Raw genomic sequence first — 25,369 nt, 5'->3', positions numbered from 1 at the left:
ACGCATGAGATGAAGATGTTGTTGACACTTTTTGTATAGGGCTTCAGTGTTAGAGTTCCAGTTCAGCTTAGAGTCAATGAAGGTTCCCAGATACTTATACTCCAACACTGTCTCAACACATTCACCGTTGATTATCACTGGAAGCATTTCTGTGGGTTTACTCCGAAAGTCAATTATCAGTTCCTTTGTTTTTGTGACATTTAAGAGTAAGTGGTTTTCTGCACACCAAGTCGTAAAATGATTAATGTCCTCTTTATACAGTTCTTCAGAATCAGTGTAGTTCAGTTTGCCGACAATTGCTGCATCATCTGCGAACTTTACAGTTGAACAGGTTGAATTCGAGCTTGCACAATCATTAGTGTAGAGGGTGAAAAGAACAGGAGATATTACACAGCCTTGTGGTGCACCAGTGTTGGTGGTCCGTTTACTCGATACAGCCCCGTTAACTTTCATGTACTGCTGTCTTCAGTACAAGTTTTATATATACCCCTATAAAACTATATATAAAACTAGATAAGCATTTCATGCCAATAGATTTTCCAAGGAAATGAGACATAGGTCACAAAAATCAAAGCTCTACTTTGGGGGGCTAGGGTCTTTGGAAATTTGAAAAATCTTGATTGTTTTATTCCAAACTAAAATCCATGCTCAGAATTTGTATCGCTAACTTCTGTATTTCTTGTTTGTTGCGGGCGGTGGGGTAGCCTAGTGGTTATGCGTTCGCTCGTCACACTGAAGACTCGGGTTCGATTCCCCACATGGGCACAATGTGTGAAGCCCATTTCTGGTGTCCCCTGCTGTGATATTGCTGGAATATTGCTAAAAGCGGCATAAAACCATTCTCATTCACTCAGTCTTGCTTTCTGCATAGTGTACACAAACAGCAAATGCCAGTTGCCATTCTTTTGGAGAAACTTAACCTAACTGCCGTAACAAGTTTATATACATTTACGCATCCCAAACAGGCCTGGGTCATGCTTGTTTACATTGACAACCTTGGCTATGATCTACCCAGCACTGAACAATTTAGTCAGTGATCTGAATGGCTATAAGTAAAATATGTTCCATTAGATATACATGAATATGTCTCCTTTAATTAAGTGATGGGACGGTGGGGTAGCCTAGTGGTTAAAGTGTTCACTCATCAGGACGAAGACGTTGGTTCGATTCCCCACATGGGTACAATGTGTGAAGCCCATTTCTGGTGTCCCCCGCTGTTATATTGCTGGAATATTGCTAACAGTGTCATAAAACTAAACTCCCTCACTCCCCTCAATGTTATAGAGTGCTAAGACCCTCTCAGTTACAATATATACCTTGATGCAAGTTTATTGCATTACAAGCCCCTGTGTTAGATTTTGATTGGATCCAGACACAATGTATCTATGACAGAATTTAAACTTAACCAAGGATGTGAACTTGATGATTTGCGATAATGTATCGCAATATCCCCACAGTGTTGAAAATCTATTAGCCCTTTTGTGACCATAAGCATTACCAAGCCTTGTCCAGACTTGTGTTAATTTCCATCCTTTCGAGAATGGGTCCAGTGTATTTACAGAAAGAATAGATATTAGCAAACAGGATTATATCTAAGTAAATTTGTCAACATGGCTGAGATGATTTCTGAATGAAGTGTTCTGAACTTAAGCATGTCCTTCATGTTGTTACATTTCGCAGGTGTGATCGTATGCAACTGGTTGGTGATGCTGATAGTGATTGTCTCCCTTTGGTGCACATTTGACTCGGCAGGCAGGAAATGGGTAAAGATGAAGAAATACCAAGACAGCCTGAAGGAGAAGAGACGAGGGAATCGCAGGATCTCTGGGAGTACTCGGAGGAACTGGCGCCAGAGGTATACACTTGGTTTACTTACTTTGTAAGTGGGACTAACCTCATTTATGAGATGTTTTGTTTGAAGTGCTGCATCTCCAATTAGTTGTGACAGGTGTCCCACAGGTGAGAATCAGGAAATTTCCTCAAAAGAAAACTTTCAACCTATTCCACTTTCTTCAAATTTTGCACACAGAATTTGGATTGGTTAATTTCGTAAGCTTTGTGATGATACACTTTAGTGCAGTGTTCTGTTCCTTCAAAGGTTATTATTTCAAGATTAAAGCCTTTTGGTCTGTTTGAAGTGGTAGTATCTAGTTGTGGGAATATCTGACCTTTGTGTTAATTGTTTTTCCCTTCCTAATTGGTTTTCAATCATTTTGTTTTTTGGACATATTCAATTTGTGCAACCCTGGGAGTTTATGATATGCAGTTATCTGGACAATACTATGAGCATGTACTTTGAGCAAACACAACACAACACACAAAGCACATAAACCACACACACGCACCTCTCTCTCTCTCTCTCTCTCTCTCTCTCTCTCTCTCTCTCTCTCTCTCTCTCTCTCTCTCTCTCTCTCTCTCTCTCTCTCTCTCTCTCTCTCTCTCTCTCTCTCTCTCTCTCTCTCTCTCTCTCTCTCTCTCTCTCTCTCTCTCTCTCCTCTCTCTCTCTCTCTCTCTCTCTCTCTCTCTCTCTCTGTCTCTCTCTGTGTCTCTCTCTCCTCCTCCTCTCTCACTCACTCACTCACTCACTCCACTCCTCACTCACTCACACACACACATACACACAGGTTAAGGCATTCATTCGTCATGTTGCAGATCCGGGTTTGATTCCCCACATGGGCACATTTCTGGTGTCCCCGCTGTGATTTTCCTGGAATGTTGCTAAATGCTGTGGAAAACCATACTCCCTCACACACTATAATTGGTGGTTAAATGCTAAAATATGATAGACTGCACAAACAGGAAGGGAATCTATTTTGGTATTTGCAATCTCAGTGGCAAAATATACAAAAACATGATTGATATAATACACATCACAAAATGTTGGATAACATCTGTGCAATATTCCAAGGTAGTTCTATCACCATTGCACTTCTTATCTGAAGCCCATGTTCATTCAGAATCCATGTTGTTTAAAAGCCTCCCTTCTGTTATTTTCTTTTGTGAATGATTGATGGTTGTAAGCATATAGCTTAGAATCTTGTTGAATGCATTTTAATTTTATAATATTTACAATGTTTTTCTCCTTTTGATGTGAATTGTGCATGCAATCTTCTCATTCTGTTATGTTTTGAATTTGACATGATGTATGTATGTCAGATTTGTGTACACTTTATTTATGCAAAACAAATTGAATTTGTATGATATATATGAGACCTTTTAACATTTTGTCATTGCACTAGTTTTAGTAAATGAAGGAAATGTTGTCAAAAGTATTAGACTGCATCTTAAATAATGATCCTATAGAGAAATATATTATACTTAAGTTGCATGTATTATAATAACAGCATTATTATATATTCTGGGTATAATTTGTATTTGTACCAACCAGAAATTGTGTGTGTCATGACTGACTAGGGGATTCTGGGTGTGTAACACAAATTGTATTTGTACCAACCAGAAATTGTGTGTGTCATGACTGACTAGGGGATTCTGAGTGTGTAACACAAATTGTATTTGTACCAACCAGAAATTGTGTGTGTCATGACTGACTAGGGATTCTGAGTGTGTAACACAAATTTGGTATTTGTACCAGGGGACCAGGGTGTGTATCACAAATTGTATTTGATACCAACCAGTGTGTGTGTCATGACTGACTAGGGATTCTGGGTGTGTAACACAAATTGTATTTGTACCAACCAGAAATTGTGTGTGTCATGACTGACTAGGGGATTCTAGGTGTGTATCACAAATTGTATTTGTACCAACCAGAAATTGTGTGTGTCATGACTGACTAGGGATTCTGGGTGTGTATCACAAATTGTATTTGTACCAACCAGAAATTGTGTGTGTCATGACTGACTAGGGGATTCTGGGTGTGTATCACAAATTGTATTTGTACCAACCAGAAATTGTGTGTGTCATGACTGACTAGGGGATTCTGGGTGTGTATCACAAATTGTATTTGTACCAACCAGAAATTGTGTGTGTCATGACTGACTAGGGGATTCTGGGTGTGTAACACAAATTGTATTTGTACCAACCAGAAATTGTGTGCCATGACTGACTAGGGGATTCTGAGTGTGTAACACTTGTATTGGTACCCCTGGGAAATATAGTGTGAGTCACTGTTGTGAAAAATCCATCTTTTTCAAAGGATTTCTATTCAGATATTCAAGATTCCTTCAATTGTTCCATTTCTGTCTGTCAGTGTGTCAATCATGTGAAAAAAACAAGATTAAACTACCCGCTTTTCATTATAGCTCGTTTCTATGTTTCTGAAAAAGAGAATTTCCAATTCCAGCAGTATTTGTTTTTTAGTTCCCTCTGAGCTGGGTGTTCCTTTCTTCATTCTTTTTGCCGCTTAATTTCCTCCATTTCTTACTCATTTTAAGATGTCTACGTTTCTTAGCAACATGTTTGGAGAAAATACTTTATCGCAGTGACATGTAACAAATTTGTGTATTTTTTTCTGTTTTGAGCGTAATGGGGATGTTAAATGGATAATCAGGTTGAAAAAGATGGATGGTGATAATTAAGTTACAAAGGGCTTTGATTTCAATTGTTTATGGAGACGGCTGGCATCAATCTTGAACAGTGTTAGCAGGTGAAGTCTGCCGGTTGTCTTGAAAACTGCTTGGAATAGATCAGGGATGTGACCTTTTCTACTTTGTGCATGGTAGGGATTGAGACAGAGGTCATTTGTTGCATCTTTGTGAGAAATTGGATACAATTTTTCTAAAATGTTTTACCATACTGGTAGTGATTGTTGAAACCAAACTTTGTGTTTCATTCAATTGGAAATGTTTGACACTGTCACAGAAAAATTCATGAAATGTAATTAATTTAAAAAATATAAGTTTGCTTTGGAATGTCTGTGGAAAGCTGCTTAGAACAGGTCACTGGCAGCCTTGAACAGTGCCTCAGCATTTCCTGGTCAGGACTTGATGAGGCCTTAGTGATACATAATTCATGGCTACAAATAACATGCACTTATGTAGAAGATACCTGGGCAGTGTCTGTGGGTGGGGTTATAGGTTCATGAGCTGTATGAGTGGGACATTTTGATGGATGGGTTCTCGGTTTAGATGGTCAGTAACCATGGGTGGATGGGGATTGACCTTTGTGTTAGATGGGTGGTGCTTTTTGTTGAATGGTTGATGGGTATTTTGGCAAGATAGGATGGATATAGGTATTTGGGCTAGAGTGGTGCTGTTAGATGGATGGATGGGTATTTGGGCTAGAGTGGTGCTTTTTGATGGATGGATGGGTATTTGGGCTAGAGTGGTGCTGTTAGATGGATGGATGGGAATTTGGGCTAGAGTGGTGCTTTTTGATGGGTGGATGGGAATTTGGGCTAGAGTGGTGCTGTTTGATGGATGGTTGGGAATTTGGGCTAGAGTGGTGCTGTGTGATGGATGGATGGGTATTTGGTTAGGTTCTTTATTTGGTTGAAATTGACAGTTGTGTCCCATGTACTGATCATCTTGGAAGCCACATACCTTTCTGTATGTTACTGGAGGTGCAAATTCACAGGTATTTATGTACAACGTTTTGCTCAGCTGGTCACAGACTAGTGGAGCTAAGCCTATGATGCTTTGTCCATTGTCCAGGATAGCACCAATAATGCTTTGAGATATTGACATGAACAAATATTTTTATATTATTTTTATTTTATTTTTATAAACTTTGGTATATACAGAGACCTTAGTGTAATGTAGGTCAATTTGGATAGTAAGTGTGATAAAGTCACATGATGGTGGTTACATATTAGCATGCTTAAAGTTCAATGCACAATGATTTCCACAAATATTGATGATTTTCAACAATATAGGTATGTTGATATGACTATGGAAAAAGTAAATAAGCAAGAAAACTGTATGAAATCAGCTATGGAACTGGGTTCAGTAATCAGGAAAGTTTAGGTTATGGATGAATTTTGAAACAAAATACATTGCAGGTAGTCTACAAACAAATGGGGGATGCTGAGGTAGCATAGTGTTTTAAACATTAGCCCCTGACACTGAAGACCTTGGTTCGATTTCCCAACTTTGCTGTTATGTGTAAACTGATGTCTGGTGTCCCGCACCATGACATTGGGTAAATATTGCCCAAAGCAGCATAAAACTATACTTACTCACTCACTCACAAGCTGATTGCTGTCCAAGAAGTCATATGAGACTTTGTTTCTGTGAAATTAGTTTCTTAAATATAATTTTGAAAAATATTAATGAAGTATGATAAAATACAACATGGTGGCAGGTCATCTGTCAAATGAGGAAGTGAGTTGTCATATGATGTTTATTAATGGCCAATACATAACCCAGTTGAGCACAACTCAGAAGGAATTCTGGTTTCTGACCAAGCAGGTTTGTGTATACATATCTGACATACATCAGCCATTGTTTTGTTTGTTGATCCTGAATGCTTTGTTTTTTTCTGTTTGTGATTTAATTTCTGTTTGCTTCCCAGGTCTAGGCTAATAAAGGAATTTTTCCATCAAAAGTTCCGCAGGTATCAGGTTTCGCCATCCTATCTCTTAGACAACAACGTAACTGTGCCTTCTCTCGAAGCTCTATCTCTCTAACATTTCTCAAGTCATACTAATGGTCTTTGTCAGAAGAGAGCAGATCTATAAAGTTTGTTAACCATCCTCAGATTCCTACAGGTATGTCCATAATGTCTTCAGTTACCTGGGGTGGTGGGGTAGCCTAGTGGTTAAAGCATTCGCTCATCATGCTGAAGACCCGGGTTCGATTCCCCACATGGGTACAATGTGTGAAGCCAATTTCTGGTGCCCCCTGCTGGAATATTGCTAAAAGTGGCATAAAACTAAACTCACTCACTCCTCAGATACCTACAGGTATGTCCATAATGTCCTCAGATTCCTACAGGTATGTCACACAATGTCTTCAGATTCCTGTAGGTATGTCCATAATGTCTGCAGATTCCAACAGGTATGCCCATTATGTGCTAAGACTCCTACAGGTATGTCCACAATGTCCTCAGATTCCTCTAGGTATGTCCACAATGTCCTCAGATTCCTCAGACAGGTATGTCCACAATGTCCTCAGATTCCTACAGGTATGTCCATAATGGATAAATTGTGAGAATCTGTTGATCTCAGAAGTGAATCAACAACCCAACCCTACTTCTGGAATCCAAAGATTTGACTAATTTCCAGGACTTAAACCATGATACACATTTTCCCTATAATTATATTTAAAAAGCTATAGTTACATCAGTTTTGCTTCTTTAAAATGCATGTTGGAATTGTTCGTGAAATTTTGGCCAAAATCAACTAAAACAACAGTAACATGAAGTGTTCATAATGGTTTCAGTTTAAAACTGTAGATGTGTTCCACTGAACTAGCTGGTAGTATTAAAGTTGGGGTCACACCACCAACATTTATCAAACACCCAAGTGATGGATGTAGTTACATCAATGTCAAAACAAACAGAACATTTACATTACATGTGATTTATTTACGATGATCCTTGAACCTTGATTAATAAACAAGCATACAATGCACATGTAACAAAACTTTCATGCAGTAAATATTGTTGATGGAATACAGTCTCCATTGTTGAGGCTAGTGTCACAATTGTAATGACATCACAATGGTTGTATTGCTAGTATATCACAATAATAGTGTAAACTTTATAGCCTAGTTTTATACAACTACAACCTCTCAAAACATGTGAGGGAGATTAATACATTCACATCTATATCCTTAAAGATTTACACTTGGAATTAGTTTTGACATTCTACTCCTTGTTTCACAAAATCAATTTCATACAAACTCAGTTAAAAATCACTGTATATATGCCTGGTGGTATCTGAGGATGAGTAATACTGCTAAACTATCATGAAAGTTCTATGAGCATAACTGGTACATTATTTACAAATATATACATTCTATGTTATATATTCTCCCAAGATGACCTGCATATTTCAACCTTCATCAGTCACCTCTTTGATTAGCATTCTAGAAGTTGAGGAAATGAAGAATGAGGACAATTTTATGGATATACAACTTCGATTTTCTGTACAGGCGACGTTTTGACGTATATGTCGTCGTCACCACTTGCTTGACAACAACATTAGAATCTATGTTGAAACGTTGCCTGTACAGAATAAAGAAGTTTTATATGCATACAATTGTCCTCAATGTTCATCAGTCAGTTACTCATTTAAATTTGTTCTTTTTGATGTAATTGATATTGTAGATGTACTTTGTGCAACAGTTTCACCCTCGTTAACATCTTGTATTGTATTGTGTACTGTGTGGGTGACATTCCTGTCAGTGCTCACAGCTAACGCTGTTGTATCGTCTACTAACCTAACCCACATATTGCTCCCTATCTGATAGAGTACATTGGAATCTTGGGATGAGATGGCTCTGCTTTCTTTGCATCACTTTATCAATGTTAAACTTTTAATGAAACTTATAATCGTATTGCAAAATGTGATGACTTGCTTCACCTTAATATATGTGAGATGTGATTGATATTTTTTCACATTTGCTATGGTATGTTCGTGTTGTGCTGTTATGAAGCACTGGTACAGAAGGAAGTTAAAGATCAGTGGAAACTATGTTTTATATTCCATTGTCTTCATTCTAAGTGATACCAACTCACAGCCATTTGCACTGCCTGACATGTCTCTGTTTGTCCTGAAGCACTGTTAACAGCATCGGTAATAGGTTGACCCAAAAATCTAATCTATATCCAAAAGTTTAAAATCTAGAATATAAAATAAATAGAAAACTTTGTTCCAGTATTCTGTACTTAGAAAGTGAGGGCTCAAAGTGGATGTGTAAACAGTGTGCAGGTGGTCGGAACATCCAGATAGGACTTGTATTGGATTGTTGACCACCAAAGAACATCCAGATAGTACTTGGATGCATGACCACCTGAGGACATCCAGATAGTACTTGGATTGTTGACCACCAAAGAACATCCAGATAGTACTTGGATATGTGACCACCTGAGGACATCCACATAGTACTTGGATTGTTGACCACCAAAGAACATCCAGATAGTACTTGGATGGGTGACCACCTGAGGACATCCACATAGTACTTGGATTGTTGACCACCAAAGAACATCCAGATAGTACTTGGATGCATGACCACCTGAGGACTGCCAGATAGTACTTGGATGCATGACCACCTGAGGACATCCACATAGTACTTGGATTGTTGACCACCTGAGGACATCCACATAGTACTTGGATGCATGACCACCTGAGGAAATCCACATAGTACTTGGATTGTTGACCACTAAAGAACATCCAGATAGTACTTGCATGGTTGACCAATATAGAACATCCAGATAGTACTTGGATGCATGACCACCTGAGGACATCCAGATAGTACTTGGATTGTTGACCACCAAAGAACATCCAGATAGTACTTGGATGCATGACCACCTGAGGACATCCACATAGTACTTGGATTGTTGACCACTAAAGAACATCCAGATAGTACTTGCATGGTTGACCAATATAGAACACCCAGATAGTACTTGGATGCATGACCACCTGAGGACATCCAGATAGTACTTGGATGGGTGACCACCTGAGGACATCCAGATAGTACTTGGATGCATGACCACCTGAGGACATCCAGATAGTACTTGGATTGTTGACCACCTGAGGACATCCACATAGTACTTGGATTGTTGACCACCAAAGAACATCCAGATAGTACTTGGATGCATGACCACCTGAGGACATCCAGATAGTACTTGGATTGTTGACCACCAAAGAACATCCAGATAGTACTTGGATGGGTGACCACCTGAGGACACCCAGATAGTACTTGGATGGGTGACCACCTGAGGACATCCAGATAGTACTTGGATTGTTGACCACCAAAGAACATCCAGATAGTACTTGGATGGGTGACCACCTGAGGACACCCAGATAGTACTTGGATGGGTGACCACCTGAGGACATCCAGATAGTACTTGGATTGTTGACCACCAAAGAACATCCAGATAGTACTTGGATGCATGACCACCTGAGGACATCCAGATAGTATTTGGATGCATGACCACCTGAGGACATCCAGATAGTACTTGGATTGTTGACCACCAAAGAACATCCAGATAGAACTTGGATGCATGACCACCAGAGGACATCCTGATAGTACTTGGATTGTTGACCACCAAAGAACATCCAGATAGTTCTTGGATGGGTGACCACCTGAGGACATCCAGATAGTACTTGGATGGGTGACCACCTGAGGACATCCAGATAGTACTTGGATTGTTGACCACCAAAGAACATCCAGATAGTACTTGGATGCATGACCACCAAAGAACATCCAGATAGTACTTGGATGCATGACCACCTGAGGACATCCAGATGGTACTTGGATTGTTGACCACCAAAGAACATCCAGATAGTACTTGGATGCATGACCACCTGAGGACATCCTGATAGTACTTGGATTGTTGACCACCAAAGAACATCCAGATAGTACTTGGATGGGTGACCACCTGAGGACATCCAGATAGTACTTGGATGCATGACCACCTGAGGACATCCAGATAGTACTTGGATTGTTGACCACCTGAGGACATCCAGATAGTACTTGGATTGTTGACCACCTGAGGACATCCACATAGTACTTGGATGCATGACCACCTGAGGAAATCCACATAGTACTTGGATTGTTGACCACTAAAGACCATCCAGATAGTACTTGCATGGTTGACCAATATAGAACATCCAGATAGTACTTGGATGCATGACCACCTGAGGACATCCAGATAGTACTTGGATTGTTGACCACCAAAGAACATCCAGATAGTACTTGGATGCATGACCACCTGAGGACATCCTGATAGTACTTGGATTGTTGACCACCAAAGAACATCCAGATAGTACTTGGATGGGTGACCACCTGAGAACATCCAGATAGTACTTGGATGGGTGACCACCTGAGGACATCCAGATAGTACTTGGATTGTTGACCACCAAAGAACATCCAGATAGTACTTGGATGGGTGACCACCTGAGGACATCCAGATAGTACTTGGATGGGTGACCTCCTGAGGACATCCAGATAGTACTTGGATGCATGACCACCTGAGGACATCCAGATAGTACTTGGATTGTTGACCACCAAAGAACATCCAGATAGTACTTGGATGCATGACCACCTGAGGACATCCACATAGTACTTGGATTGTTGACCACCAAAGAACATCCAGATAGTACTTGGATGCATGACCTCCTGAGGACATCCAGATAGTACTTGGATGCATGACCACCTGAGGACATCCACATAGTACTTGGATTGTTGACCACTAAAGAACATCCAGATAGTACTTGCATGGTTGACCAATATAGAACATCCAGATAGCTCATTGATGGATGGACCACCTTAAAGATGAACCACCTAAAAGATATCTGATAATATTTGGACACCTGAGACTTCCACCTCTTCCACTTAGTTCTTTCTCCTAATCTTTGGCTCTGGAGCTGAACTCAATTCTCCTTTCTTCATGGCCATCATGACCTGAAGCTTGGTTCAGAAATGCCATATCCTGATCCTAATTCACTCAAGCCATCTTAATGCTAAGACAGTTGTAACTGCTTGAGCTTAATATTGGCATCCGACAGATCTAAGTGCTAAGATCATGTACTCAGAGTCTGGAAGACAGTTAAAGATGTGTGATGAAGATAACATGCATCTAATGAATATTAGAAAAAATCTATGGTATATGTTACATGTTTAACATTTTCTGCACTTTTTTAACATATAAACACTGTAATGTTTATTCTGTGTAATTAAGTACCATCATGACCTTATTATTGTAACACTGTTCAATACATCCTGTCAGCAAGTGATAAATTACTGTCGTGCTGTGTAACTTCCGTACCATTTAGTTCTTTTGGAAACACTCATTTTGCAGCATGGTATTTGAGTCATATTTGGATATTCCCTCATATTCCTGTTGTTACAGTTCTGGGCCCTGTTCCTGAAAGCGATCGTAGCGCTATTATGATCGTAACTCCCATACTTTAACACAGACTTACGACTGTCGTAGCTCTACGATCGCTTTGAGGAACGGGGTCCTGATCATGAAATTCAATGTAAATATTTGGCTTTAGTTATTGAGTCATCGATTTGGCTTGGAAATCAATTTGTACAATCATTCTCTAAGAAAAGGAGTATAATAATGAGCGCTAACAAGTTCGGATATGTACTGAAGTTTATATGTCCATGTGTGTTCTCTGCAGGATTAAATTTAACCTGAAATTTTGCTACCAAATATAGAATGTAATATTATGAAATATATAATGGTAGCCATTTATGATGGTATTTTGAAATTGAAGGAGACACATTATCCCAGATGATAGTTAAACCAGTAATTTTAGTTTCATGTCATAAGGAACAACCATGAATAGTAATGTAGATATACATCAAAATAATTGGATCTATTTTTGAATTACTTTAAATTAAACCAAAAATGATAAGTTTTATTAAGTGCTGCTTTTAATTGAATGAAGACATTGCACAAAGATTTTTAATGATGATATGTCATATATATTGACATTTAAATTGTCATTTGGATGCCACTAATGCACTGCTATGATATGCGAGTGTTGATATGTGTTGTGGGTGTTTACAGGAAGGCGTTCCGAGCTTATGAGGAGAGTTGGGACCGTCGGCTGCAGCTGCTGTGCTGCTGTGTGGAACGCAAGGGCAGAAACAGGGTAGGTGTTCCAAGGAGGAAAGTCATGTCGTAAGAGTAACTTGACCAAATAGTATGGCTTCCTTCAAAATATTAGCTCCTGATGACAAATCTGTGGTTTGTTTTTTTACTTTGAAGCGTCACACTACCTTGTGTCAGACTTATGTTTGGTCCTATTGTATATGTTCTTTATCATCAGATTTGTAGCAAACTTCAGATAGCTCAAAGTATTTTTATAGGTCCCTTCAACCTTGACAAAATGGTTTGTTTGACTGTAGATTCCAAAAGGCCTTTGACGTCCATTTGACAAAACCTTTCACTGTGTTTTAGTTGTATCAGAAAAACTTCATTTGTATTTCCGCATTCCACAGATTGTCATGAGAGTGGTTGTCTTAAATGACTGACTGACTGAGTTTGGTTTTACACCGCTTTTAGTAATATTCCAGCAACATCACGGCGGGGGACACCAGAAATGGGCTTCACACATTGTACCCATGTGGGGATTCGAACCCGGGTCTTCAGTGTGACGAGCCAACGCTTTAACCACTAGGCTACCCCACCGCCCCTTGTCTTAAATGAAGTTATTGATTTATCATGTCATGTCTTCAGTGACCCAGCTGTTTGAGCACATGAGAAAGAGGATGCAAAGGACAATGATTGAAAATTATTATATACTCATGGAAACAAATAAGGGAACACATGAGCATACCTATGTTCCTTTTTTCATTTCCAGAATTTCACCCACTGTGCAATACATACCTTGTGAAGAAACCTTCAAAACAATAAAGGAACACTTGTACTTTCATATGTTCCCTTATTTATTTCCATGGGTATATAATTTTTTTATGCACAAAATTATTAATTAGCATTTCAGACTCAAAATACTTAAGACTGACTGAGTTTGGTTTTACGCCGCTTTTAGCAATATTCCAGCAACATCACGGCAGGGGACACCAGAAATGGGCTTCACACATTGTGCCCATGTGGGGATTCGAACCCGGGTCTTCGGCGTGACGAGCCAACGCTTTAACCACTAGGCTACCCCACCGCCCCGCAAAATACTTAAGAACACATCATGAACACACATTAAAACAAGTCATGTTTATGTATAAATGTGTTTGTCTGATATCTGACAGCTTGCTGCAAGTGGAATCCAATGAAGGTCATCTTGAGGTGACTTTATTAAATTGTTTGTTCTACTCCCTGTCCATTTTGTGTGAAAATCAAATCTGGTTATAAATCTTTGGCTTACATTTGGTTCGAGGTTACTTGAGTCAGTGTCATGTGACATGGTATGACATTTTGTGACAGTATGTGAAAGGTCAAGGTTGCACTGTGAGTTCAACTCCCTGGCAAATTTGGAATAAAGTGGGGACTTTGGGTAGATGATACATACCTTTAAGGTTAAGAGTTTAAGTGATAAACTTTGAAGATCACATGTTATTTGAGAGCCATGGCATTGAGATTATGATACGTTTCTTTAAGGTTGAGATTTTAAGTGATAAACTTTGAAGATCATGTGTTATTAGAGAGCCATCATTGAGATTAAAGGGAGAGAGAAGGACGTTTCTGGTTCTGCATGTGATGGAAGTACCTTCTTCTGGTGTGACTAATTAGAAGTCACAATTAGAACTTTTTGATTGATTGACATTAGCATGCTTTAATATTCCGTCTAAATAAGATTTGGAACTGAACTCTCTGAACAGGAAGTTTCCTTTGATCCACACCAAGCCTTCAGGAAAAAGCAATTAAAGATTTAACAGAATCTGCCACGGATGCATTGATTTTGTAGATATTGTCTGAAACGACTGCTTCGACTGTTACATTAGGGAGGTCTGATTTGTCCGAGACATGTTTGCTTGAATACCTATCCGGGTCTGGGATTGGTGGCTGTTGTTAAAGGGGCAACAATGGAATTGTGTTGTTATTCACAAGTTGAAATGTAACCCTTCTGATGGGTGTGTGACTGATGCTGAACTCCATGATGACTCCATCAATCTGGACCAGGCAAACCCGTGATTGAAAGCATAAGTGTGTGAATGTTATTTATGTCTCGGTCAGTAATCTTGCAGCTGTATCATCTGTGGCCTGAACATGATGAAAGGTGGACCATCAAACCAGTGATTGAAAGCATGAGTGTGTGAATGTTATTTATGTCTCGGTCGATAATCTTGCAGCTGTATCATCTGTGGCCTGAACATGATGAAAGGTGGACCATCAAACCAGTGATTGAAAGCATGAGTGTGTGAATGTTATTTATGTCTCGGTCAGTAATCTTGCAGCTGTATCATCTGTGGCCTGAACATGATGAAAGGTGGACCATCAAACCAGCGATTGAAAGCATGAGTGTGTGAATGTTATTTATGTCTCGGTCAGTAATCTTGCAGCTGTATCATCTGTGGCCTGAACATGATGAAAGGTGGACCATCAAACCAGTGATTGAAAGCATGAGTGTGTGAATGTTATTTATGTCTCGGTTGATAATCTTGCAGCTGTATCATCTGTGGCCTGAACATGATGAAAGGTGAGCCATCAAACCAGTGATTGAAAGCATGAGTGTGTGAATGTTATTTATGTCTCGGTCGATAATCTTGCAGCTGTATCATCTGTGGCCTGAACATGATGAAAGGTGGACCATCAAACCAGTGATTGAAAGCATGAGTGTGTGAATGTTATTTATGTCTCGGTCGATAATCTTGCAGCTGTATCATCTGTGGCCTGAATATGATGAAAGGTGGACCATCAAACCAATGATTGAAAGCATGAGTGTGTGAATGTTATTTATGTCTCGGTCGATAATCTTGCAGCTGTATCATCTGTGGCCTGAATATGATGAAAGATGGACCATCAAACCAGTGATTGAAAGCATGAGTGTGTAAATGTTATTTATGTCTCGGTCAATGCTGGCAGCTGTATCATCTGTGGCCTGAACATGGTGAAAGGTGGACCATCAAACCAGTGATTGAAAGCATGAGTGTGTGAATGTTATTTATGTCTCGGTCGATAATCTTGCAGCTGTATCATCTGTGGCCTAAACATGATGAAAGGTGGACCATCAAACCAGTGATTGAAAGCATGAGTGTGTGAATGTTATTTATGTCTCGGTCGATAATCTTGCAGCTGTATCATCTGTGGCCTGAACATGATGAAAGGTGAGCCATCAAACCAGTGATTGAAAGCATGAGTGTGTGAATGTTATTTATGTCTCGGTCGATAATCTTGCAGCTGTATCATCTGTGGCCTGAACATGATGAAAGGTGGACCATCAAACCAGTGATTGAAAGCATGAGTGTGTGAATGTTATTTATGTCTTGGTCAGTAATCTTGCAGCTGTATCATCTGTGGCCTGAACATGATGAAAGGTGGGCCATCAAACCAGTGATGTTTCCCTTGCGCGAATGTTTTTAATATTGTGATCAACCAAATTCAGCTGTTTCATATTTGGACTGTATTTATTCAAAGTTGGACCAGGCAATCAAATGAGCAAGTTAACACATCATACAGTATTCCTGTTGTGTCATGGCAGCTTGTAGACAAACACAAGCAGTGATCAACACCATCGGTGACATTCAACCGAGTAACCTGGCCACCTTGTTCACTGTGTTCGCCTCTTATAGCAAACAGCGGATTGCATGGAACGTATTCTGAAACTTTCAGATATTAGGCACCTGTTGCCATTCAACAATAGATTTAGAATATTGATTGCTCAAGATGAAAGTTGACACTCCATAAGAAGTATAAGATCTATTATTAGTGTTATTTATTCACCTAGTCGAGACGGCGGGGTAGCCTAGTGGTTAAAGCGTTGGCTCGTCACGCTGAAGACCCGGGTTCGATTCCCCACATGGGCACAATGTGTGAAGCTCATTTCTGGTGTCCCCCGCCTTGATATTGCTGGAATATTGCTAAAAGCGGCGTAAAACTAAACTCAGTCAGTCAGTCAGTCAGTCAGTATTCACCTAGTCAACAGATCAGGTTGAAGCTGGCGTGTTCCATATATTCTAAAGTTTTATTAGCAAGAGTCAAGTTCCATCTGCAATAACCAACAGCTTCGAGGTTGTAAGTCCCGTGGTAATGACTTAAAGAGCAGACCATATGTTAGTGTACTTAAGAGTGAGTGAGTATGGTTTTACGCCACTTCAGTAACATTTCAGCAATATCACAGTGGAGGACACAATTGTATCCATGTGGGACTTGGACCACCAGGCTACACCACTGCTCATGTTGTTTAGATCATGTTAAGCTGTCGTGCCTCTGTACATTTGTCAAATATGGAGGCAGTCGCGGACAAGGACTAATGGACAGTCACACTTGTCCGGTCAAGAGACTGTCTCAGACTAGTCACTGTCATGCCCTCTTACATGGACTTCATCATTCTCTGATCACCAGACTTGAAAGAGTCCAGAACATGGCTGCCAGTATAATCAGTCGTACAAGGAAACCTGACTACTTCACCTCTCTGCCTTGCTGGCTGCCACTCAAATACAGAATCCAGTTCAAGATTTTGACTCTTTTATTCAAGGAAAAGACTTGACTAGCACTCAGTTAGCCCTATATGAACACATTCCATCCAGGGCCCCATTCCACAAAGCGATCATAGCGCTACGACAGTCGTAAGTCTATGTTGAAGTATGGGAGTTACGATCACCTTAGCGCTTCAATCCCTTTGTGAAACGTGGCCATGATCTCTAAGATTAGGTCAACAGCATCTGTCTTCCATACAAAAATCATGCACTAACACCTTTGGGGAATCAAGCCGTACTGTGGAACGATCTTCCAGATTGTCTCTGATGTATTTAAGAATAACTTAGCTAAAGACACACTTCTTCAGCTAAGACTGTGGTTGAACCACATCACAGAGACCTTCTTTCCAGTGCACCTGTGAGCATGTATTGCTATCTGGAGACAGACGCTCTACAAATTATACTACTGCTGCTACCCCTACTACTACTACTACTACTACTACTACTACTACTACTACTACTACTACTACTACTACTACTACTACTACTACTACTACTACTACTACTACTACTACTAATCACCTTCATTGTTGCAAAGAAAGACCATTAAAATTCTCCATGTGTAACCTGTACATATGTGTGATATTACTTCTGAATAAACAATTTGTAGATTGATTTTAACTTTATGACTCTGACAGTGACTCTTTGACTTTTTCAAACAATGTTGATATTGTATCTGTCAGTCAAATCAGATCAGATCTTTGCACAGGACACATGTGTAAAATCAGTGTCATATTTTGAAGTTTCTTTTTCCTAGAACACTTGGATAAGATCATGAAAAATACTTAGAAACTGGTCCTTGCTCCTTTAAGGCCGGGTGTTTTTCTTCCCTTGAAGTGGTCATCTTCTGAGAGTGACACACTTTGATCATGCCATTGTCTACTGTTCTCCCTGTATAATTGCCTGGCTTGTGGCACAGCCTGACTGGTGGTGGTCATTTGTGTAGAGGCCCCAGATAGTGGACCTCTAGGGGGCTGTACTGATCATCTCTGTGTAGTAGTAGTGGTAGTGACAGTAGTAGTGGCGATGGTGGTGGTGGTAGTGGCAGTAGTAGTAGTGAGTGAGTTTAGTTTTACGCTGCACTCAGCAATATTCCAGCTATATGGTGGCGGTCTGTAAGTAATCGAGTCTGGACAAGACAATGCAGTGATCAACAGCATGAACATCGATCTACGCAAATGGGATACGATGACATGTCAGCGAGCCTGATCACTCGATCCCATTACTGAAGATCAATTCTAACCCCTTCATGGGTCTGTTGTAGTAGTAGTATTAGTTGTAGTTGTAGTACTAGTGAGTGAGTCTAGTTTTACGCCCCTTTTACCAATATTTCAGCAATATCGCGGCAGGGGACACCAGAAATGGGCTTTACACATTGTACCCATGTGGGGAATCGAACCCTGATCTTTGGTGTGCTGGGCGAACGCTTTAACCACTAGGCTACCTCACCGCTCCCTGTAGTACTCTAGTAATAGCAGCAGCAGCAGCAGTAGTATCATCACAAATATGTCCGTGTTTGCCTTTGTTTATGTCCATATTTATCACCAACTTCTTGTGCATCGTTGACAAAGATGAATTTCTGCATTAAGCTATATCATACCTGATATATGACCATTTGTTTTAAATTGAATCCAGATAAGTCAGCTCAATTATGCAATTCACTTTATTGTAAACTTACAGCGAACTATATTTGTCCATATTGGAAAAGAATCAATGTTTTTATTTTTCAAGTGATAAAATAACAATCCTGTTTGTTGATTGACACTGCACTCCGCAATTTTCCAGCTATATAATGGGGGTATGTTAATAATCTAGTCTAGACAGACAATCCAGTGATTAACATCATGACCATCGATCCCGTGCCTACAGCAACCACTGCATCTGGAGTTTTTCCTGAAGATGCAGGAGATGCAGGGCTCCCTTCCTTGAGTAGCTAACAGCCTGATGAGCTTCTCCAGTGATTTATTCACCACTTTTGAGACACTAAAAAGCTTCGATTCTCGATAAAACACAGACCCACGGTTTCAAAATACTCTGTAATATTTCTTCAACAAAGATCAATAATACTGTGCCTTTGCTTAATAGGCAAGACTTATCAGTGACTGAATTGTAGTTCTTCAGTCAGTGGGTATTGAGGTTTTGTGCATGATCTCTGCAGCCAAGGAAGCTCAATCAGTAACCAAGTCCTGCTATGCAGAGAAGCCAAAAGGCAAAGAGAACATTCACTTTTTCAAATGAGAAAGTTCAAGTTTTTGGAAGCAAGCATTTGATTTAACGTTGGATTTTGGAATGACAGCTTTGGTTTCTTTAGGTGGTAAATCAAAAGACTGAATTAAGTTTGTCTTTTCAATACTTGGCAGAATAATTGTTCTCACCAGAATCCAATTAGAGAACCATTGACAAGATGGAAATGTCCATCTTGTTCACTGAATCAGAGAATATTTCAATTTATTTTATTGAATCAATAAATATTTCAGTCTCATTTACTGATTCAGTGAATATTTCAGTCTTGTTTACTGAATCAGTGAACTTGTGCATCTCGTTTATATGAATCAGGGACCATGTTCAGCTTGCTGACTGAATCAGTGAACATGTTCAGCTTTTTCACTGAATCAGTGAACATGTTCATCTTGTTTACTGAATCAGTGAACATGTTTATCCGTCTATCATGACAGAACAGAATGGTTCATTATATTTATGTAACACTGAAAATAATCACAATTCTGGATGTTATACTGATAAAATCCCATGGAAAAAAATATATGGCAAATGTGATTTAAAAACAGATATTGCCCAACAAGAGTTTATTTCTTTATTTTTCTACCTGAACAAAAAGGTTTCTTCTACCATAAGATGTATCATCAGGAATTATCTGGATCGTCTCCGAGGCTGATATTCGACCCCAGACAAATGTCAGTGAACTAAGAAATACAACTACCATGCTTTGGACTCGTGACGTGTATTTCACTGACAAGACTTAGCCGATGAACTGTTTTTCCCCACATGCCAAGGGCACATGGTTTTGAATCCTGGATAAATCTCAGATTCTGTATAAGCATGAAATGCTTTGTCTCATGTATTGGCGAAAGACCTTCCCATACACAATGCATGTTAGGAATCTGGAATTTGTGCTATTTTGCCAAGAATTGTAACAAGAGTGTTATAGTTTGAGACAGCGCACCTTGCAGCAGCATTGAACTGACTTGTCAGTGCCACTGAGTCCTCTAACATCTACGTCATTAGTTCCCCTGCTGAGGTTCACAACATACACGTGCACTAAAATCAGGCGCACTTTCTTCATATCATTTTGATTTCCCTTGAGAGATTTTATGCAGTTCGTTCAAATTAAAACAGAGGACAGAGTTTTCATTGGAACGTTAACAGCAGAACAATGGCAACACTCTCTAATGACTTTGGTGAATTTTTTGTCAAATTGTTAACATAACTTTTTGATGCTGTAAGTGAAATGACAAAGCTGTGATGGTTGCCTTGCATGCGGGAGTCAACATGTGTCCTTTCTCTGTCTAATTTCTACATTCACACCAGATTGCACTGCAGCAGAGTTTAATGGTGCCAACTCTATGTGACATCAAATCATGTAAAAGTTAAAATGTCCTTAAGTCTAAGGTTAAGTAGGTACTTCAGCACTGGATGGAAAATAATGCTTACCTGTAGGTCCGAGGCTAGCTGAAATTACCTCAGGCTATTAGAATTTGATTCTGCCAGCACAAAAGGATTGGACATTTTGTTACACTTGCTGTAAATTATCTATTGTCCTCAATTCCCTCAATTATATTGCTGCACTTTTTGTGAATAATGTTTTTCAATTTTAGAATTAATCATATCTACAATGATTGTATTTGAATATAAACTGACGTCAGCAAAATGTTCCATTTGCATAATGTACAATATTAACATGTCTGGGTTCACATAATCTTTTAGGACAAGTAGTGAGTGAGTTTAGTTTTACACTGATTTTAGCAATATTCCAGCAATATCACGGCAGGGGGCACCAGAAATGAGCTTCACACATTGTACTTTAGGATTAGTAACCTTCTACTAGTAGCAAACAATAATCCCACTGGCCTAGCAGGCTTTGGCAGTTTTAGGTTGAATTCCATCTCTGTCAACACACACCCATGGATGCTATATGTTTGACTCTCTGAATGTTCTGCATGAATGACTCACAAACACAGGTATGCCACAAACACAGGTATGCCACAAACACAGGTATGCCAAAATTGTCTTTAGGGATTTTGTCATTTAGATGTAGATACCACAAGCCCCTGGAGCAGTGTAACCAGAGAACCAAATATGAGAATCTGTTTAGAATGCGGTTTCAGACTTGTACTTGTTTTCTAACCAGCCCATACCATGGCTGTATATGTCCTTGGATTCCATTTCAGCTAGTTACATGTTTGTTGATTATAAGAGAAGGGAAATATTCCGCCTATCTGTGTTATGTGAGCTGTGATAGTCTGACATGTGAGGTTCCTGTGTGTGATATATGTTGATGTCAGATATTAATCTGTGGAAGATAGGCTGACATTCACATGACAGGAATGAAAGTGGACACCTGTTTTCTCCACACGTGCCACCATGCTGTTTTGCAACTTATTACTTGAATGTCTAAGTTGACACGAGCGAGGGGCAGAGGGGTAGCCTAATATTTAAAGCATCCACTCGTCACGCTGTAGACCGGATTCGATTCCCAACATGGGTACAATGTGTGAAGCCATTTCTGGTGTCCCCCGCTGTAATATTGCTGGAATATTGCTAAAAGCGGTGTAAAACCATACTCACTGACACATGTTAGCAATATTCCAGCAATATCATGGCAGGGGACACCATGTGGGGAATCAAACCTGTGTCTTCAGCGTGATGAGTGTTAATGTTTTAACCACTGTGCCAACTAGCCATATCTCTCACTCACTCACTCACTCACACACACACACACACACACACACACTCTCTCTCACTCACTCACTCTCTCTCACTCACTCACTCTCTCACACACACACACACACACACACACACACACACACACACACACACACACCTTTCCTGAAAATTCAATGTACGGTTGATATTGTACAGCAAGGTCTCCTGTATATTTACCAAGCTGGGGGTGGTGGGGTAGCCAAGTGGTTACAGTGTTCGCCGCACGTTACGCCAAATACCCGGGATCAAATCCCCACATGGATACAATGTGTGAAGCCCATTCTCGTGTCCTGTCATGATTTGCCGGAATATTGCTCAAAATGGCGCAGAACCATACTCATTCACTCTCTATTTAACAAACTATGTTTGATTCCCCACTTAGTGTGAAGGCCGTTTCTGGTATACCCAATCACAATGCAGCTTAAATATTGATAAATATGGCGCAAGACCATACTCACTCACTTAATGTTCAGTACAGATGTTGCAACCATAGTGTAGGGTACAGTGGTCAGTGGCTTCAACACACTCAAGGGACATGTGCAACAGTATCCTTATGTTCATATCCAGTACCCATTTCTGGTGTTCCCCACCGTGATATTGCTGGAATAATGCTAAAAGCAGCATAAAACCAAACTCACTCACTCACACTCACTCACTCACTCACTCACTCACTCACTCTCACTCACTCACTCACTCACTCACTCACTCACTCACTCACTCACTCACTCACTCACTCACTCACTCACTCACTCAAGAGCAGTCTGGCCCAAGTGGTTTATGGTCAGTCTGAAAACAATGCAATCAGTTCCTGTTTTCACCAATCTTCTCCTCCACACGGGAGATGACATTCCACACATCCGCGTACCTCCACTTCATTTATTTGAAAGCAATAACCAAAAAATGCTTACAGCTAACTTTGATCAACAGCAAGATAATTACATATTCATTACATATCTTTTCAGAACTCCATCGCTGAGATCGCTCAGCTCTTTACGGAATTCTTCCGGGACTTAGATGTGGTGCCATCAGATGTGATCGCCGGCCTGGTTCTACTTCGGCAGTTCCAGAAGCAGCGCATGGCTAACATCGTCTGGCAGGTACTCATGTAACCCTATCAGCTTCAGATTCAAGCTGTGTTCATGTTATTTATTTATATACATTGTCTCTGTGCATTTAGATTCTTTTGATGTTATTGACTTGCTTGTTTTCCTAAATGTGCCTTTAAAGTTTTTTGTTTGAGAAATGTCATCAGATTACTTTGGCTCATGTTATTTCCAAATGACCCTTTCAAGTTTTTTTGTTTGAAAAATATTCCATGTGAATATTTAGTCTTTGTCTCATGTTTTAACATAGTACTGTTTTTGTTTTATAGTTTTTATTTTGTGTCTGGTTTCTAGATTATATTTAGATTGCAGGTATGTTGTTCCACTGCTTGTATCAGATTCACTTATCGGTATGAAGGCGGAGGTATATTGTTTTGACAAATGAATGAGTGAGTGAGTTTTGTTTTATGCCGCTTTTAGCAATATTCCAGCAATATCACAGTGGGGAACACCAGAAAGGGCTTCACACATTGCCCATGTGGGGAATCAAACCCTAGTCTTCAGCATGACGAGCGGACACTTTAATCACTAGGCTAACAAATTATATATCTTAATAATTATCAGTATAACATATAGCAACAGCCTTTGAAATATGTTTTATTTTTTCTCACAATTTTGTAAATACCTTTTTCAATGTTCTGTTGTTTTCCTATCATCCGATTGCCTCATGTTCCACTTCTCTACATATAATGTTACACAGCCAGTATCTGTATCAGCTTTGTGTTGCTCGCAGTTGACACCTCTGCGTGTTGTGTAACAGATTGTACCAGTGCAACACATGGGGCAGGAAATGGTGGTCAGATTACATGCTTGAGTGAATCTGTTACTAGCTTACCTGGCCATTTGCACCTGTGTGAGACAGTGTCGTTTATCTACTTGTGAATCTGCAGCATTCTAGTGTGAATCTGTTTTTACTCACCTCAGAGGTGCCCATGACCCCCACACTCTAAACTGCCCAACAGACACTCATGTCTCTGTCTGTCCCCAGGGTAACAATGATGTCTACCAGTACCTGTATGGGGTGCCCATCGGCCCCGACGCCTTAAACTGACCCACCCACACTTACATCTCTCTGTCCCCATGATAACAATTATGTATACCAGTACCTGTCTGGGGTGCCCATCACCCCCCACACCCTAAAATGCCCCACCCACACTTACATCTCTCTGTCCCCGTGATAACAATGACGTCTACCAGTACCTGTCGGGTGTGCTTACTCCCCACACCCTAAACTGACCCATTCACACTTACATCTCTCTGTCCCCAGGGTAACAATGACATCTACCAGTACCTGTCAGGGGTGCCCATCACCCCCCACACCCCACCAACCACCCTAGACTGCCCCACCCACACTCATGTCTCTGTCTGTCCCCAGGGTAACAATGATGTCTACCAGTACCTGTCAGGGGTGCCCATCACCCCCCACACCCAGTTCCTCCAGCTGAGTGTGCCATCCGTGATGGAGGACTACCGCCGGGTCATCCACTACATGAGACACGCCCTGGCGGCGTACGGCTGGCCTGCCACCATGATGATAAACCCAGGGACATGGCTCTGTCGACTCATGCCTTTTCTCAGGTAAGGAAAATTGTAACAAAAAAAAAGGATTTATTGCACTGTAACCGTTACATTGACAGAAAGGTGAGAGTGTCTTTTGCGACATATGGTTTAACATGGTAAGTGAGTGAGTATTGTTTTACACCACTCTTAGCAATATTCCAGCAATATCACGGCAGGTGACACCAGAAATGGGCTTCACACATTGTACCCATGTGGGGAATCGAACCCAGGGACGAGCGAATGCTTTGACCACTGGGCTACCCCACCACCTCTGATGCTTAGAATTAGTCACTGAGGTACCATGTGTTCCTACTGAAACTGCTGCTGGATGGAATATGTCAAAGTTGTTCAGGTGGACAAGTTTCAACCTGTGTGTTAGGTGGGATGGTGACTTGGGGTTTAACATTGTGTGTCAAAATTATTGCAGGTATATAGCAACAAACCTGTGTTCATGTGACTGCTGTATTTTGTCTCACAGTCCCTGAACCACATTATTTTCCCTACTGCCTAGCCCTCCCTGCAATGCTAAAGCCC

At 40.3% G+C, this 25,369-nt stretch overlaps 1 protein-coding gene across 1 annotated transcript in view; it reads left to right on the top strand.

Moving 5' to 3' along the window:
• The window catches only part of LOC124282809 (diacylglycerol lipase-alpha-like), a 168,718-nt gene that overhangs the window by 121,293 nt on the left and 22,056 nt on the right, over positions 1–25,369 (top strand). Inside the window, exons 4-7 of the mRNA XM_046718840.1 lie at positions 1,681–1,855; positions 12,646–12,730; positions 23,135–23,269; positions 24,651–24,853. Of these exons, the coding sequence (XP_046574796.1) occupies positions 1,681–1,855; positions 12,646–12,730; positions 23,135–23,269; positions 24,651–24,853 (598 nt within the window). The remainder of the gene's footprint in view (positions 1–1,680; positions 1,856–12,645; positions 12,731–23,134; positions 23,270–24,650; positions 24,854–25,369) is intronic.

Source organism: Haliotis rubra, unplaced genomic scaffold (assembly GCF_003918875.1).
Source record: "Haliotis rubra isolate DU_JTF1 unplaced genomic scaffold, ASM391887v1 Scf303, whole genome shotgun sequence".
NCBI lineage: Eukaryota > Metazoa > Mollusca > Gastropoda > Lepetellida > Haliotidae > Haliotis > Haliotis rubra.
The sequence above is the reverse complement of the archived record's forward strand: the minus strand, read 5'-3'. Positions and strand labels throughout refer to the sequence as shown.